The sequence below is a fragment of the Lactuca saligna genome, chromosome 5 (assembly GCF_052625555.1).
Source record: "Lactuca saligna cultivar CGN05327 chromosome 5, ASM5262555v1, whole genome shotgun sequence".
In the NCBI taxonomy this organism is placed as follows: Eukaryota; Viridiplantae; Streptophyta; class Magnoliopsida; order Asterales; family Asteraceae; genus Lactuca; species Lactuca saligna.
The window spans coordinates 301,195,168-301,214,167 of NC_136421.1; the positions used below are offsets into that span (position 1 = coordinate 301,195,168).

At 28.6% G+C, this 19,000-nt stretch overlaps 1 protein-coding gene and 1 long non-coding RNA gene across 10 annotated transcripts; both read right to left on the reverse strand.

Moving 5' to 3' along the window:
- Positions 1-4,382: 4,382 nt before the first annotated feature.
- LOC145048376 (ubiquitin-conjugating enzyme E2 28-like) lies at positions 4,383-6,377 on the reverse strand. Its single transcript, XM_078996841.1, has 5 exons — positions 6,261-6,377; positions 5,944-6,111; positions 5,059-5,186; positions 4,857-4,961; positions 4,383-4,763 (listed from the first exon to the last, which is right to left on the reverse strand). Exons 2-5 carry the CDS (start codon positions 6,011-6,013, stop codon positions 4,620-4,622), a joined length of 447 nt encoding a protein of 148 aa, XP_078852967.1. The 5' UTR covers positions 6,014-6,111; positions 6,261-6,377; the 3' UTR covers positions 4,383-4,619.
- Positions 6,378-9,870: 3,493 nt separating this feature from the next.
- LOC145048378 (uncharacterized) lies at positions 9,871-17,610 on the reverse strand. Of its 9 annotated transcripts, none has more exons than XR_013682823.1 (6): positions 17,351-17,610; positions 16,501-16,591; positions 16,147-16,411; positions 15,951-16,062; positions 10,668-10,752; positions 9,871-10,039 (listed from the first exon to the last, which is right to left on the reverse strand). It is a non-coding gene; the product is annotated as an uncharacterized LOC145048378 (long non-coding RNA). The 9 variants fall into 9 exon arrangements; XR_013682820.1 differs by lacking the exon at positions 9,871-10,039 and adding an exon at positions 16,702-16,901 and having other exon boundaries at positions 10,516-10,752; XR_013682821.1 differs by having other exon boundaries at positions 16,147-16,591.
- Positions 17,611-19,000: the final 1,390 nt, after the last annotated feature.

Genomic DNA, 19,000 nt, shown 5'->3' on the forward strand with positions numbered 1-19,000 from the left:
AAATTGATGATAGTAACCTCAATAAATTGATTTTTTTTTGTTACAACCTCAATGGTTTGTAGAAATGTGTTTTGGATTTAGAACAAGAAGGGATGATCTTGGTATGCTTTATGTTTACTTTCACTTGGACATTTATATTTTAACTTGCGTATGTGTATGTGGAATCAAGATTGAGAATTAAAGTCTTGTTGGGAATCAAGAAATTAGAAAGTGAAAAGCTCCAAAAACAGTTTGAAGATAAGAAAAGACAGTTAGATGCTAAAAATCAAAGTTTACATGAAGATATTACAAAGCTGTTATCATATAGGGATGATTTGATAAATCAAATGGAAACAATGTCTGAATAGATGGGTGAATTTTCTAAAGATAAAATATGTGCAGTTAGAGTTCCTGTTCGTCTACTGATGTACAATTGTGTATGTTAAGTTGTCAACCATTTTTTCTATGTGGCAGTTAATTTATATATTTTTTGTTTATTTGCTTTATGGTAGTTTTAACAATGTACTATGACATTTTATGGAAATGTACTCTTGTCCATCGATATGTATTTCTTTATATCTAATATTCATATTCTAATATTATCCAGGTAGAGAGGAAGTTAGGGGTCTGTAGAGAAAATATAACAGAGATAATGAGATGAATTTCACATGGACAACAAAACATTATTAAATACGATGTATAAGCTAGTATTTCTTGGATGTTTGTTTGGAAGTTACTTCCATAAAAGAGAAGAAAATGTTCTTTGGATGTTTGATTGGACTTTTGTTCCGGTGTGCATGCTAGTAACTACTCCACATGGTGTTTCTGCCCCAAATAGACAATATTACCCGTATTATTTTTTTAGTTTAAAAAGATTGGTGTTTAGATATAATTATAATATTTTAGTATATGTTTCTATCCTTTTAATTGTACTATTTCTAGAACATTGCTGCCAATTCATATTTAATACAATTTATCTATATAGTCATTCAATGTTTTATTGTTTTTTTTTTAATTGTGCGATCAGAAGTTGAAAATATATATTTTAAAGTTGAATGCTATTGTTGGTATTCTCTATGAGATACTATTTGGTTTGGATTTTCAGTTGTAAAATGAAATATAAGAAAACTAAGACAATTTAACTGCAAAATGACAATATGGTCTTTTACTATTTTAGGGTTCTGGTTGAAGAAATTGGTATAGATCATAGTAATAATTTATGTTCCCTTATAGAGGGTATTTTGGTCGACTTAAAGGAACCCTTCGGATGCAACTTTAATAATTTGGTTTGTACATGTTGACATCACTCCAACTGTTATATGAGTAAAGTAGGTCATAAAAGTCAAAATTGATATATAACCAAAACTAGTTGATGTTGGTAATTCCAACAATCATGACAATTTTTTATTTTATTTTATTATTTTTTTTATTTTGCAAAAATTATCCCAAAGTCTAAAAATAACTTATGTAGTTTGGGTGGTAGTTAATGACTTTATATAAGTCAAATGGTTGACTAGTCAATAAATGGTATTTTGGTGAAGACTATTTTTTAAATTTAGACATACATTAGTACAAAAAGAGTGATCATTATTTAATTATCATCACACATTCAATGAACATGCTATAATTATATTGATCGTACATTATATTTTTGTGTAACTATATTTACTTATAAACACACATAATAATTGTAACCATAACCAAATACAACTTACACTTAATATTTGTTTTGTTTTTTTTTTTCAAAGTCAATTCATCATATTTTGACATACATAATAAAGGCACACGATCATAAATCACTAGTAAACACTACCCTATGGACACACAAATATTTAATGTGACCATATATATCACCTATTAGCTACATTGGATTTTATGTGTCTAAAAAGGCACCATTATATAGAAACATATACAATTATCTCATGTCACCATATATTTATCTATTGTGTGATATAAAAAAGTATCATAATCTAAATCAATAATCGTGACTGATGGTGACATATAGCCACATTGTTCGGGTGTGCTAATAATTGTCACATTTGGTATAATTAAATGTGGTTAAAATTTCGATTACTATACAATGACGACAAAAACTAATTTAAATGTATCCAAAAATAGTCTCTAAATTGTTTTAGTGACCTTTACACACTTTTACTAAAAAGTTAAAAAGTGTGACAGACTGTTTTTCAAAAAATATGATCAAAAGTTATTTTTGTACTAATGAAATAAACTTTGATTACATAATTTTTATCTACTCATCTAATAACACATGAACATATCATTTATAACTACCAATTATGGATAGCATTGGAGCAATAGCAATGCATAACAAATTTCGCAAACAAAACCTCATGCATATTTTTTTTCGAAATCCGGAATTTTAGTACAGAATCGAGAATATCGTTCTGGAATCAGTAAAAAAAAGTGTTTTGTCGCATTCAATACCAAGTGCTTATTTTTTGCTTCAAAAATTTGGTTATTTCATTCAAATAAACATTAAAAAAAATGGTTAGATTATTCTTTTTTTTTAATTTGAAAAAAAAAAAAAAAAAAAAAAAACATCAGCATTCAAGAACAACCTATAAACAAGAAACATGGGCCAATATTGTTCGAAGTCAAAATTTGTAAATTCCACCAATTGATTTATAAAAACCATTTAAGAAACTTAGAAAGACATCATAATGAAAGTGTGCTAGGACATCAGAATGAAATCACTAAATATCATAGGCAAAGCTTAATTAGTTGAAGCTGAAATTTACCTGACCTAAATGATTTCTGAACATTATATATTCTACTGTTAACCTTAATGGTTTATTATAAATTAAAAGGTGGAATTTACAAAAATAACCAAGAATAATAATTATTCGGCCAAAAATAGCCAACTAGCCAACGAAACCAAAGATGAAAGAAACACGTAGTGTGGTTTCATTAAATGGGTTGTGGAGTTATGGCCTTTCTGAAGTTTCGTGACCCATTAGTCAATTATTTATATTTAAACCATAAAAAAATCAACCTCATTTTCACATTCAAAGGTACAAAAATCCTCTGTGATGGTAGAAGACGAAGTTCTAATTAACAATGTTCTAAATAGTCTTATATATAGCTTTCTTATTTGTTTTTTTTATCATATAACGCAAAATATAGAAGTCTTTTGCACCTTTCTTTGCCCAAAAAAAAAAAAAAAACTGCAAATGACATGGCCATCTACGATCGTACAAGGTTTCTTTTTTCGGATTTTGTAAGACTTTTTACGGTTTCGTTTAATGTAGTATCCCTCATTGTGTAGTAGCGTTTTGAATGAATTCATAGTCCAAATATCAAATTACAATAAGAAAAAGTTGGAATTGGATGAGAAGAAAATGTAGATGGCCTTGTGCCATCTGCGATTTCGTATGGAAGAAGTGGCCAACCGAATTTTTTGAAGCAAATATGAAAACACAAATGACTTGACGATTTCGTCATATGTTTAACAAAACCACAGGTGTGTTTGCCATATATGTGGTTTCGTTGGCTATTTTAGGCTAAGTAATTACAAATTTGACTATTTTTGTAAATTCTTCAAATAAAAATAATTTTCAGATTAATAGCTCAAAAAACAGTACCTTTTTTTGTAAATAAATGGGCAAAATACACTCGATCAAAAGGTTTAAATATAAAAATACGTAAGTAACAATATCTGTTGCGGCAAAACTATCCAATTGTGAGAATTTTACTTATATACTTGTAGTTATTTTCTTTTATTTATCTATCTTTATGAAATTCAGTACGTACACACTCAACAATCATTGTAACTGAACGAAGTTTAAAACACCAAAAAATATTCAAAATTATCTTTTATAACATGTACTAAGGGGTGGTTGAATAGGGAAAAAATAGACTACTTATTACTTATTACTTAATCACATCGCAATAACGCAATAAGCAAATTTAAATGTTTAGATATGAGCCTTTAAAAATAAGCTTATTAGGGTAGAAATAAACCAAATAAGCTGATTTTAATAAGCAAATGAGAGAATTACTTATTGTTTATTAGTCATTTTACTAATATAAATTGTTTTGTTTGCCAAACACTTAAAAATGCTTATTGCTTATTCCAACCACAATACGATAATCCAAACACATTTTAAAAAAAATGTTATATTCCTACCGCAATAAGTAAAATAAACTAAAAACTATTTATCCAAACACCCCCTAATTCTAACTATTAGTATCACACAGTCATTTCTAGGCGTTTTAAATTTCAAGGATTTGATGTACTCATAGATATGATTCACTTGTTGCTATTAATTATTTACATTAACCCCTTAGAAAAACCTACAAGAACACATTTGAGAAATAAAAACATCAAATGGGTTCTTGTATGAATGCCAAATATCATCATCACAAACACAAACGATCAAAAGTGGAGAAAACAACATCAAATTTCACCATTACAGTCCGATAATTTTTCCCCTTTCTTCCGAATCAAATATACACAAATTGAGACGATGTTTAATGCCTTACCAAGCTTCTTAACAAACACATTAACCATAAAAAAAAAAATAAAAAAAAATAAAAAAAAAAAGATGAAATCTTACTAACACTTTATTATGCTTCTTCTTCTTCCAACCACATTGAAAAAAAAACCATAGTTTTTGCAATCATCCCATGGCATACTTTTGTGTCCAGCTACGAGCAGTGGCCTCATATTTGGACTTATCAGTCTTGTACATGTGAGCAATCTCTGGCACCAAAGGGTCATCAGGGTTCGGGTCAGTTAACAGAGAACAGATCGAAAGCAACACCTGTAAATCACACAACATATAATCTTAATATAAGTAATTCAACTTTTAATTCATATAAATAAATAAATACTTAATTGGTTACAAAGATTAAACCTTGGAGATTGTTAAAGCTGGGCTCCACTGCTCCTTCAGGATATCTAAGCAAATGCTGCCATTGCTGTTGATGTTTGGGTGGAACACCTTAGTCCTAAATGCAACCTGCCAAATTCATTAAACCATATTGGTAAATGGTGATGAAACTATTGTTATGACATACATATCTTAATTCTTAAAAGAAACAGAACATGAACACTACCTTGGGAGGCTTGAAAGGATAATCAGGAGGGAAATGAATTGAAACAAGAAAGACTCCTCCAGAATATGGGCTATCGTTGGGTCCCATGATTGTTGCTTGCCAATGGAACATATCTTCAGCTACTGGACCTACAAAGTTATAAGAATATATGCACCTTGTGAGTCATAAGATCAAGAAATAAAATATCTGGATGTAGATAAAAACATCATGTACAAATAGCAATGATGAGTGTTTCTTACTCTATTACAAAATACAAATTCATCAAGCGGGTTGCCAAAAAGGTCATATATATAGGAAGGTGACGCTTATATAAGCATCACCAGCATCTATATGTAACAGACTAAAACAGGAGAGGCATACTTGTTAATAAGATAACAATGCATTGAGCCAAGATGCGTCAAGAATGCCTAAGTTAACATTAAGCCCATGTTGATTTAGCCAAATGAAAAGAGACGCATAAGTGGAAAGAGGAAGAAGCTAGTGTTTTATCAGAAAGGACATGGGCCCTGATGCGTGAAAGAATAGATGAACTCCACATTTTTGTTGCTCACATGACTGATAAGCTGGGATGCATAATACTCGATGGTTGAAAGAAAGAACATAAATGTTTCTTATCTTGTTTCCCTGATCAAAATCCTCAATGAGCTGCATAAAGTTCATGTATGCAGCTATGCTTAACAACCAGCCATGGAGGGGTTTCCCTAAACTACACTCTTTATATAAAAAAGAAGCAATTAACAAGTGTTTTGCCTCTTTCACATTTATAATTGCACCAATTTACATACATCCAACAAATTTCAGCGTGTTGTAGCAAATCAAACAAAGCAATTTTACACTCAGCACCAAAGAAAAAACTACATGTAAAAAAGTTGCGAGTAATTTTACCTGCGCTGCATGACGTAGGAGGATCCTTCTGCAAATCCTTCAGTTCCTTCAAAATACGTTTCGACGCCATAACCACAACAAGCTAGAAGTCCTAGCTAATCTCTCACGCCGATGTAAAAGCAGATCGTGAGAGCACGATATCAAACAGAGAAACTGTCTAAACAAATCCTGATCCAAAGAAAGAAAGAAAGAAATCAGTCAACGGCATAATTCAAACAGCTACAAGGACAAGAAATAATCAGCCATCAAAGATCTACACTAGTTTGTTCTTCGTACAAGCTAATAAACACAAATTCATGTAAAGCAATATGAATTACCTGATGGAGGAGATGTGATTGCGAAGCAAAAGTGTTGAATTTGGATAGAAACGATAGCAGATTTAGAGCCAATCGTATGGAAGAGGGGAAATTGAAATGCTAGGGTTTTGATTTATTTATCGTATTTATGTGTGGGAAATTGGGTAAAGGGTGGGCCCACAGTTGGCGTGGAACAAACGCCTGGTATCGTCACCTTTTTCTCTCTCTGTTTAATACGTTATACTAATCTTTTAAAAGAAAAAACACGGAAATTACCGGTGATATTTAACAAAATAATCAGATTTTTGGAAAAATGACTTATTAAGCTGATTAATTTTGTAATGTCTTCGCATCTCGATTATTATTTTTTTTTAACATCTAAATAACAACTTTGTTGGAAGTGTTCACATATGATCATTATAACTTGCTATAGCAGGTTAAATTCTAGATGTAAACGTTTTCCACAAACTCGTTACGTGTACAAAAAAAAAAATTACTAAAATATGAACAAAACAAAAGTAAAAGTAAATTATACAAATGATGCATATGGTTTGGAGGAATTTGTGTTTTTTATCCCTAGTTTATTTTTTTAACTTGGATGGTCTTTGCTGCTTATTTTTGTTGCGCATTTTGTTATTGTCTTATCTAAAAAGACTATTATGTCCTTATTAATTTATTTATTAATTAATTTTCTTATTTATGTATTTTTTTTTACATATTTAAAAAAAATTAATAGTCCCCACATATTTGTATCTTCTCGTATGATTCATATTGTTTATTTTTTTAACTCTGATGATCTCTACTGTTTAATTTTGTTACGAGCTTGATCCCTATCTTACCTAAAAAGACTATTGTTCCCTTATTAATTTATTTTTTAATTAATTTTCTTATTTATGTATTTATTCTTTATATATTTAAGAAAAATTAGTAGAGCCCACATATTTGTATCTTCTCACCATCTCATCTCTTATGCTCTTCAACTTCTATTTATTTTCCATCTTTAGTGATATCGACGTCTTCATCATCATTTTTTCGGTATTTCAACTTCGTTAAATCAACACCACAACCCACTAAAGATGAAGAGACAGTATGTTATGGTGTTTGTTTGCCAAAGTTGAAGTACCAAAAAAAGAAGGATGATGAAGACATCGATGTTACTAAAGATAAAAAAAAGAAATAGAACTTAAGGAAGATGATAGATGGGATGATGACCGGTAAGAGCCAAATTAAATTTCTCAAATGTGGTTTCAGGTTTCCGGTGAGGAGATATAGATATATGAGATCTATTAATTTTTTCAAATATATTAAAAATAAATACATAAATAAGAAAATTAATTAAAAAATAAATTAATAAGGGTACAAGAGTCTTTTTAGGTAAAACATGGATCAAACGCGCAACAAAAATAAACAGTAAGGACCATCCTAATTAAATTTATCAAATAGGGTTTGAGGTTTATGGTAAAGAGATACAAATATATGGGGTCTATTAATTTTTTTAAATATATAAAAAATAAATACATAAATAAGAAAAATAATTAATAAATAAATTAATAAGGGGACAATAGTCTTTTTAGGTAAGACAGAGATCAAACGCGTAACAAAAATAAACAATGAGACCATCTGAGTTAAAAAAAATAAGTTAGGGATCAAAAACATAAATTTACCCAAACCATAAGGACCATTTGTGTAGTTTATTTTACTTTTCGTTTTATTCGTAATTATTTTTTTTAGACATCTAGATAACGAACTTGTTGAAAACGTTCACATCTAGGATTTAACCTACTATAGCAAGTTTATAATGATCATATATAAACACTTCTGACAAGTTTGTTACCTAGATGTGTACAAAAAAAATTATCTATATATGAACATACCAAAAAGTTAATTACATTAATAAATCGTCTTCCTAATGTAGATATTTATCAAAGTAACCAAATGTCTAATATTTATATCTATATTTTTTCCATAAGATTTTATAATGAAAACAATACCAAAGGTGCGTCTATATGTATGGTTTGGAAAAGTTTTTTTTAGAGTAAATTTGGTCCCTATAGTTTCGGGTAATTTGTGTGTTGGGTCTCTAACTTTTTTTTTTTTTTTTTAACTCGGAAGGTGTTTGTTTTTGTTACGTGTTTGGTATTTGTCTTACCTAAAAAGACTTTTATGTCCTTATTTAAATAATTAAAATAATCTTTTTTAGGTAAAATAAGGTGAAGTGAGAGCGGGGTCGGGATGTATTTATTTAAATAAATTAAAAAATCAAGAGAAAAATAGTCTTTTTAGGTAATACAGGGACCAAGCGCGTAACAAAAACAAATAGTATGGACCTTCCGAGTTAAAAAAATAAGTTAGGGATCAAACATGTAAATTACCACAAACGATAGGGACCATTCGTGTAACTTACTCCTGAATATGTTGCGTTGTATATTTTTCGGTCAACAAACTGCACCAAACTCTTAAAAAAACACGAAAAAACAACATCTTTTATATATATACACCAGTCGTTTACCCGCGTCAAGCGATGAGTGCACATAGTTTAATTCGGCAATTATTTTTCATTCGAAAACCTGTTATATTCCAAGGAACACAAGTTACTATTTTACAAATCTTTTCCTTTCGTGTTTATTGTTCATTCATAAGTGAAAAAGTTAAGTTCTCTCCCGAAGTATAAATTAAGAATCGAACTTTCGGAATCATATCTTATTTTAGAAAACAATGTATCGGAAAATAACATTAATATTATTGTATAAATCTATATTGTAAGTTGTTGGGTTCTGTTAAAAATAAAAATATGTAAAGACAGTTACACATGACATGGTTGTTATTAAACCTAAAGTATCCTTTTTATATATATTCGTATATGAATTTATTTATATATTTGTATATAAAGTATATTTTTTACTTATTCCGGTTAAGTATGCTTCTTTATAGCATTTGTTCTACTGTATATTTAAAAAATCTAGTGGTAAGAGAAGTACGATTGCTAACAAGAAAACGATATGAAACATATAAAAATGATCGGATTTAAAAAAATGTTTTAGTTTTTAACTAAACGGTAATAACCAAAAATCACAAGGACCATTTTATAATTTACTATAGATGAAATTTATTAGTAGAACTATTATTTAGATTGATCCAAGTTTAACCCAAGTTGCATATTTATATTTGGTACCTAAAATTTAAACTGAAATTATTAATTTGTTATAGCATAAAGTGACAATAAAATGATAAACATTGTTGACAAATTTAACCTTGAAGTATAAACAAAACACTTGACACATGATTAGCCCGAGCACATTGAAAATAAAAAAAAAACTATCTCACTAACATATGATATTTCCTGTCCAAGCTCCTAAAAACTATGTTCTTAAAATAAAAGATTATGTATCCATGTCATTGGGCTGCAAACAGAGATTGCATAGTCATTAATAATTATATGATGATATTTGCTTATATGGTTATATGTACGTACAAACTGATTGCAAACGCTAGTAATGGTTTTTTTTCTTTACAGTCATTGTGATGTAGCTAGAAATTACATTATTGATTATGGTAATGGATTAAATTCGTTATTGAGTTCCGGTATGCAAAACCATTATCAACAATTTTGTTTGACCAAATCCAATGCAAGTTACCAAATCATCAATGTCATTAATCATTAAAAAAGTAAGTTGCTATTTCTTGTACTTATAGCCACCGATTTTTAGAGTTAGATGCAACAAATATTGGCTCTAGATCGAATAGAGCGCGAAAGGATATTCTGAAGACTTGAAACTTGGGGATGTAGCATCATCTAGCTTCTGGTGCACATCCAAAAAAAAGACAAATATCAATCCAAAGTCTTGCTATTATAATCAAAACACTTGTCACTTTTATTACATCGATTACCTTTATGTCTACTAATTATAATGTTTTTATTTACATTAATTATTATATCTAATTTGATCAATAAAATGAAACAATTTTAGCAAAGAAATATTTAATGAAACTATTTCGTCATTTATTTGGAATTTCATGATATTACGCAGTGCTTAAAACACCAGTAAGTAAATTCACAATGAGTATCTACATCTACATCTACATCTACATCTACATCTACATCTACATCTACATCCTCTAATAAACAAAACCTATAATTGGCCACATGTCCCCTTTCTACATTGCATACTTGCCACGTGTCATGTATTCATTTAAATCCTATTTTCTAAATTTTCTAAATTTCAAAAATTTTATAAAACACAACAAATATTAAAAAAAATTGTATAAACTGCATAACTTTAGGATAAAACCCGATTTTCAAATTAAAAATCCATGTTGTTTTGGAAACAATATCAATTTACGTTCAATTTCATTCAGTGCATATCTTATCTTATTTTGACTGTTTTGAATATTTAAATGAATCCCAAAAAATCAGGAATTTCAATTTACTCGTATATTAACTCGGTTTGTATTCTGCATTCTTGTCTTCAACATCCATTCTCCTCTTCAGTATTACGATTTCTGCATCTGCATTCTGCACGTTGTTGACATAACAAATCTGGTGAGTTCATCATCATAACTCAAAATATAAAACCATTTTGTGAAAATATATTAATACTAATGCAGCTATGTTTGCTAATTTTTTTTTAAACGAAATGATTATTCGAATTTGTGTTTTGATATTCTTTGATGTTCTTTGAAGTTTGATCTTCATGTTTTTGTTCTAACATAAAATGTTCCGAGGGGTATTATAGTCTTTAATTTACTTTTTTGTTTTTAGTTTTCTTGTATATGCTATTTGATTTTGAAAGTTCCAGCACTAAATACCACTCTTGTGTTGGACATTAAATCGTCCCAAGGGTATTTTAGTCTTTAATTTACTTTTTTGTTTTTACTTTTGTTATATATGCTATTTGATTTTGAAAGTTCCAGCACTAAATATCACTCTTGTCCTTTTATTTTTCTTAAAATTGAAACATTTTTTTTTTTTTTTTTTTGTTTATTTTTTTTTTTGCATATAATACCATCCTACTTTTGGGTGACATTTTGAAGGTTCTGTTTGACAGAAAATGGTCCCAGGGGTATTTTAGTCTTTAAATTACTTATTATAGTTTATATGTGTTATATCAAGTAAACTATCCCCTGAAAATGTCTAAAAGAAAATTCCAACACTAAATACCACTCTTGTGTTGGACATTAAATCGTCCCAGGGGTATTTTAATCTTTAATTTACTTTTTTGTTTTTAGTTTTGTTATATATGCTATTTGATTTTGAAAGTTCCAGCACTAAATATCACTCATGTCCTTTTATTTTTCTTAAAATTGAAACATATTTGTTTTTTTTTTGTTTTTGTTTTTTTTTTTTTGCATATAATAACATCATACTTTTGGGTGACATTTCGAAGGTTCTGTTTGACATAAAATGGTCCTAGGGGTATTTTAGTCTTTAAATTACTTATTTTAGTTTATATGTGTTATATCAAGTAAACTATCCCCTGAAAATATCTAAAAGAAAATTCCAGCACTAAATACCACTCTTGTGTTGGACATTGAATCGTCCCAGGGGTATTTTAGTCTATAATTGACTTATTTGTTTTTAGTTTTGTTATATATGCTATTTGATTTTGAAAGTTTCAGCACTGAATATCACTCTTGTCCTTTTATTTTTCTTAAAATTGAAACATATTTGTTTTTTTTTTTTTGCATATAATAGCATCCTACTTTTGGGTGACATATTGAAGGTTCTGTTTGACAGAAAATGGTCCGAGGGGTATTTTAGTCTTTAAATTACTTATTATAGTTTATATGTGTTATATCAAGTAAACTATCCCCTGAAAATGTCTAAAAGAAAATTCCAGCACTAAATACCACTCTTGTGTTGGACATTGAATCGTCCCAGGGGTATTTTAGTCAGTAATTGACGTATTTGTTTTCTTCTTTTGGCTCTCAGTGTTTATATAACTGATTTTTTGTTGAATTTTGTTGTTCATATGTATATATCAAATAAACTTTTTTGTTTTCTCATTTCATTGACTTTTCAAATTATTTTTACAGATATGGCTACTTCAAAGATTACATTCATAAAAGACATTGACCAAGTCAATTCGGATTTCACTATCAAAGTGAAAGTATTGAAGTTATGGACGCTCAATTCTAAATTTAATGATAACGAAAAGTACTCCATCGAAATGATTTTATTGGATGAACAGGTATATTCTTATTGTTTTCCAAAAAATATATTGCATTTATGATTCATTTTTTATAAATATCTTACATGATTACAATTTGATAATGTTGTCTTCTTTAATGTTTAGGGATCTCTAATTCAAGCTAATGTTTTCCAAAACTTATTTTATAAGTTTGAAAAAAGTCTTCGTGAGGGATCCGTTTATGAATTTACCACCCTATCTGTTGCAAAACACAATCCACATCCCAAATCTACCATCTTTTCTGATCTTCCAAATAAAATAACCTTCATAAGGGAAACAGAACTTAAGGAAAGTCTTAATTTTCCGAAAAATGTTTTTGGATTATCTTTTGTTGATTTTCAGAAAATTAATTCCAAGGTTATCCCAACCCAAAGATCTGTTGGTACGTTTTCATTTATTTAATAAATTCTAATTATTTAATAGTTTACCTAACATTATTTAGTAATTTTATATTGATCCACAATGAATTTCATAGATGTTATTGACGTGGTTGTCTCCCGTACTACTATTATCCACTCTCAGAAAAAAGACAAGCAGAGAATCCATCTTGAGCTCAAAAACTTGGAGTTAGAAAATTTTCATTTTGAATATTTGTTATTTATTAAAAAATTTTATTACCTAATCTATAATTTTGTGTTTTTTTCAGTGGTGTACTACTTAAGGTCACTTTGTGGGGTCATTTTGCCAACAAAGTTTCTGATTATCTTGACACTCATAACACTGATGATTGTGTTGTTATAATTGTGCAGTTCGCAAAAATAAATGATTACAGAGGTTTGTCACATAATAATTGTCAATTTATTTCTTATTATAAATTATAAATATCCTTATAACATTTATTATGTTGTCTATAGGTAATATCGGTGTTGCAAGTTACTATGATGTCACAATTGTCTTCATCAACACTGATATTGATGAAATCAAACAGTTTAGAGAAAAGTTGGTTATTTCGTTTATGTTTATTTTTTTTAACTTATTGATTTTTTGTATTTATGTTTAATTTGTTGCTTTCTTTATAATAAACATTCGTTTTTTATTATATGACATTATATCATACTAAAATATACTTATAATTAAATATTAATCAGGTTGGCTAAGGATAATGAATCTTCACAATCATCCGGTACCATCAGCTTGATTCGGACAAAACATGTTTCACTCAATGATGATTTCCTAAAAAATAATGAGGTTAAGACAATTTACAAAAGTAAAGAACCTGTCCAGGTAAATCAATTTTTTTGTTTATTTTTTCTTTTGCATATAATAGCATCCTACTTTTTTGTTTTGTTTTTTTTTTAGTTTTGTTTTTTTTGGAGGGCAAAATGGGCAGATGGGTGACATTTTCATGGTTGTGTTTGACAAAAAATCGTCCTAGGGATATTCAACTGTTTAATTTTGCTGTTCATCTTTATATATCAAATAAAGTTATTATAGATTATATATGCTATTTGTTGTGTTGGACAGAAAATCATCCCAGGGGTATTTTAGTCTTTAAATGACTTTTTTGTTTTCTGTTTTGGCTCAGTTTTTATATAAGTGATTTTTTTTTTTTGTTTTGAAATTTGTTGTTCATCTTTATATATCAAATAAAGTTATTATAGATTATATATGCTATTTGTTGTGTTGGACATAAAATCGTCCCAAGGGTATTATAGTCTTTAATTTATTTTTTTGTTTTCTGTTTTGGCACTCAGTTTTTATATAAATATTTTTTTGGATGATTTTGTGTTCATCTTTATATATCAAGTAAACTTATTATAATAGCATCCTACTTTGTATACAAACATATATTTATATATTAATGTTTATGTTTCTTAACATCTTTGTTTTTTTTTTTTTGAAGCAGGTTGAAGAGTTCATAATTGTCGGTACTATAATAGGAATCCGCCAAGACAAACCTTGGTGTTACCAAAGTTGTCCCGATTGTCACGTAAAGGCAGTTGAAATTCCGGATTGCAATGAAGATGTGAAACTTTAAAAGTGTACAAATGTTGAATGCAACAAGTCTACTAAAGTTCCTATCCCAAGGTTTTTTTTTTTAAATTAATTTTAAATAAAAAATTATGTTTTTCTCTTCTTAATTAAACAATTTGAAATTGTTATAACTTTCTTTTTTAGATACATGATTCCAGTTTGTGTTCAAGACGATTCTGCTTCTACAATCTTAACTATGTTTGATCGGGAAGCACATGGGCTCTTGGGAATTTCAGCCAGAGATTTAGCAGAAAAACATACTAGGGTACATTAGCAATACATTTTCAAATTTATTTTTTTTACCGTTCGACTCCAAATGTAATAGCTATTTTTACCATTTTTTCAGCTTGGATTCAGTTTGGGCATATATCCTCCTGAACTCAATTTTTTGAAAAACAAGCATTTAGCTTTTAAAGTCAGTGTCACAAAATACAATGTGAGATTTCAAAATAATGTCTACACAATCTCAAGGGTAACGGAGGAAAAGCAAATAATCGAGAGTTTGGAGAGAAAGCTACTTCAGTTGCAGGTTATCATTTACTATTATTTGGATTTATTATGCAAAGTTAAAATACCAATTACTATTATTTTAAAGTATTTGCACGTATATGACATATAAAACATATATTGTCACATCTATAGCCTGCAACTTTAGAGTCTTTAAACGATGGACCATCCGACTCCAATTCCCAGGAAAAAAATACTTACCAAGGTATAATTTAACACTAATATAATGCATTATAAGTATTATACTTCTTCATTTTTTACATAATATGTTTTCATTTTTTTTAAGGATTGGGTTTTACATTCGGATGAAAATGTTACACCGTCTACCGGAAATATTTTGACACCAACAAGTTTTGAAAATGTAAAAAGTACTCCGATGAATTTAACACGCAAGTTTGAAGAAGTGTATGATGTGGAACAGTATTCGAATTCGTCATCAACAAAAGCACCACGTCTTTCAACTGGAACTGGAGAGGGTATCAAGCTTTTGATACCAAAAGTTGAAAAATAACAAGACAATCATTTTTTGAAACATTTTTTGCTTTAGCTTTATTTATAACTTCCCATGAAGTTTTTAATAATCCTTCAAACTTGGTTAATAACTTATTATGACGTTGTACTTTGAAAAGTACAATTGACTACTCTTTTGCATTGATGCATTTTAAGACTTTTATGTTTGGTTTTGTTTTTTAATTTTATTGAATGTTCTTTTTTTCATTTCTTAAGTATTTTGACATTGTATTTTGAAAATTAAAATTGACTACTATTTTAATTTTCTTTTCATATGACTATATTTGTGTCCCTAAATGTTTGTAACAAAACACATCAAAATTCATAAAACATGAAACTTAAAGAAATCCAATGAAATTGAATGCCATTTGCAACAAAACACATCGTGGAATGGATTCTCGAATTCTAATTCCAATTCCGCCGGAATTCACCCACAAACCAAACGCATCTTAATAGTAGGATTAATGCAAAATATAGCTATTACTATTATAATTGTATAGCAAAACCGAAAAATTGAAAGAAAGAATGTAACCTCTTTGATGTAATGAAAAAGTTCTTGGTCTGAGGAACTCAATAGCATTTCTCGTGCATCTTTAACTGTTAGAGACTCATACGCCTTCTCACTGCACCCAACAATCTCATCCCTGCAAATGAATTTACAAAATCATGTTATAATTACTGTTCATAAACTCAATAAAAATAAATGAAATGCACCCAACAATTGTTACCTGACTGTTCTAGCCAAAACATCCATGACATAAACATATGTTTCGTGAGGTTTTTTTAGTGTCTAGCAGTCAATACTCGATGGTTAACCCTTTCCATGAATGATTGCTCAAGCTCCACTGCATTTTTGATACAAGTGTTTTCAAGAGCATTGCCTAAAACAACTATAATTCAGTGTGAAACTCTGTAATTCTGTTTTGAACAAGTATTCTCAAAAGATTTAGACCCAAGATTGGTTACTCTTGGAGAGATTGTGTAAGGCGACCACTGTTTTTCCAACAATAAAATAAAAATGAATTATGACCAATGATTTAGGAAGAGAAAGATTCATAAGAAAATATCAAACTATAAATAACCAAAATTTGTATAATAAGGCTTCAGCCGAAAGAAATGCATCTTGATCTTCCATCTTTACACTAAGCACAAGAGCATGCTCATAGATATCCCCTGAAATTGACGTATTAATAAAATTATATTCTTATACTATGAATAAAATGTACCTCGATCTCAACAGATCGAAGGAAGGTGAAAAGAAATGCAAGTTGTTTAACACTTGCTTGCTATGGTTAACTATTGGATTGCATTAGAAGTTTCTTTAAACAATGGAGGAAGGCTTTTGAATTCTATCAGCAATATGGAATGGAATAGAACAAATTTTCATTCCATTCCGTCAAACAAACAACGGAATTGACAATTCCATTCCCAGACAAACTCATTCATCAATGTCTATTTTATCTATGTAGGTTTTGCCCTGAAACTTCAAACAAAAAATTTACAATTAAATTAAAAAAAAAAAAAAAAAAAGATTATTCGAAGTTCATATATATAATCAAATTACTTGGTGGGTTACAGAATTTAAAATGATTTCCACAAGAGTAGCGATTGTTTCTCATATCATGGAAAGTAAATAATTAAAAAAATTCTTTTTAATTTTGAATATATACGATGAAAATTTGTCTCCTAATTTATAGCATTTTCGAATTCAAAAATTGAACAACTATATTTTCTAAAAACTTACAAATTATACGATCGTTTCAAATATTGACATTATTCATTTCCGTTTTAAGGAGAACGTATTTTGCCTATCATCTTCAAAGAAATTGTTTATGCATCTTCAACAGCTAAGTTATTATACCTAAACATATATCTTTTCTTACAATAATTAAGAAATATGAACAATAGATACAGGGATGTGTTGAATCTTACCTTCGTATTTCTATCAGCGGTTCCAATTTCTGAACTTTCGACCTAATTTTCATTCGCCGCAAACAAAATTTCTTCAATCTAATTTGTTTCAGTTCAAAATGTTGAATTATTTGCTTCTGATATTCAATCGATGGAGACGGAGCTTAAGTTTAGATTGAAAATACAAAACAAACGATGTCTGTGTGTTGTGCCAGAGAAATGAAATCGTCTAGGGTTATTGGTATGTGTAATGCAACGATGTTTGGGGAAAGTGTATTAGGATATTGGATACCATACCATGAGTATGTATATGCATTTCACTTTATTTTAAAATTAATTTAAATTTTAAAAAACCATTGTACATGTATTATTTTCTAACAATGTTATTAGTAAATTTAACTTAATTTTACTTATAATTATACATATGAAATATTTTAATGTTTTTTTCTAAATAACATCCTAAACAAATATTAAATATTAATTAGACTCGTATGTTATAAAATTACGTTTTTAAATTAAAGACAAATTATATAAATATGTAAATTATTAATTTTTCCAAAGTAACTAATAACTTTACATGAAATATACACAAAACATTGAAATTTACGCAAATTAACACTGAAATTTCAAATTTCGAAATTCAACTTAAATCACCTAAACAGTTTAATAAACAAAAAATCTTCAATCTATTAAAACAATTATATGTGCATCTTCTGCAAAAAAAAAAAAAAAAAAAAGAATTGGGTTTTACCTTGATTCCTCTTCTTCAAACATCTTTCAAGATTAGTAGTATTGGATTCTTGAACACCTTTTATCCAGATTTCGACCTCCATCCAGGGATCTTTCTTTTATACTATCTATTCATTCTCTTTGAAAACCAAAATCGGCACGTTAGGTTGAAAATAAAAACTCATTATTCATACCTAATTGTTAATTTTTACCACAAAAAGTCGGATCGAGTATGCAATTAGTAACCCTGTTATTCGCTTAGCACAAACCGACTCAATGATTTCACATTCGGCCACCGTTGCTACCCTCTACATCTTCGTTTTGTCGGAGTTTTTTGTTTGTCAATGTATTTTTTGGGTGAGCCACGTAACTTTATAATAATACTAAATGTTGTATCTATTCGGAAAAACTGATTTATTTAATATATGTAATATGTGCATTCACGTTTAGATTTTTTTTAATAACTATGCAGATTAATACTTTTAAAATGAGAACTACATATATATGTTATTAATTAACAAATATGATATTATATGCAAAAATAATTATAATAATAACAATTTGTTTTGCATAATTCAATTTAATTTTTTTTATTATGATTATTTAACTCTCCATATATTCTTATAACATATTTACATGTATATATAATCTTTTTTAACATTTAAAAACTGTTTTTTTATTTTTTTATTTTTTATTTTTTATTTATTTATTTATTTTTTTTGCAGATTTAACGAAAAATATGGACTATACTCATGCTAAAGAAAATAGAAGACTTAGAAAAATATATTTGGATAAAAAAAAAAATCCAAAACTTATTTTTCTACTTCAGTCCCTAATAATTCATCAACCGTACATGTTTTAAACAGGAAACATAATGATGATACAATCAACTATACATCGTTCTCAAATCAGCAAAGAAGCTTACAGTCTCCTTCTTTAATT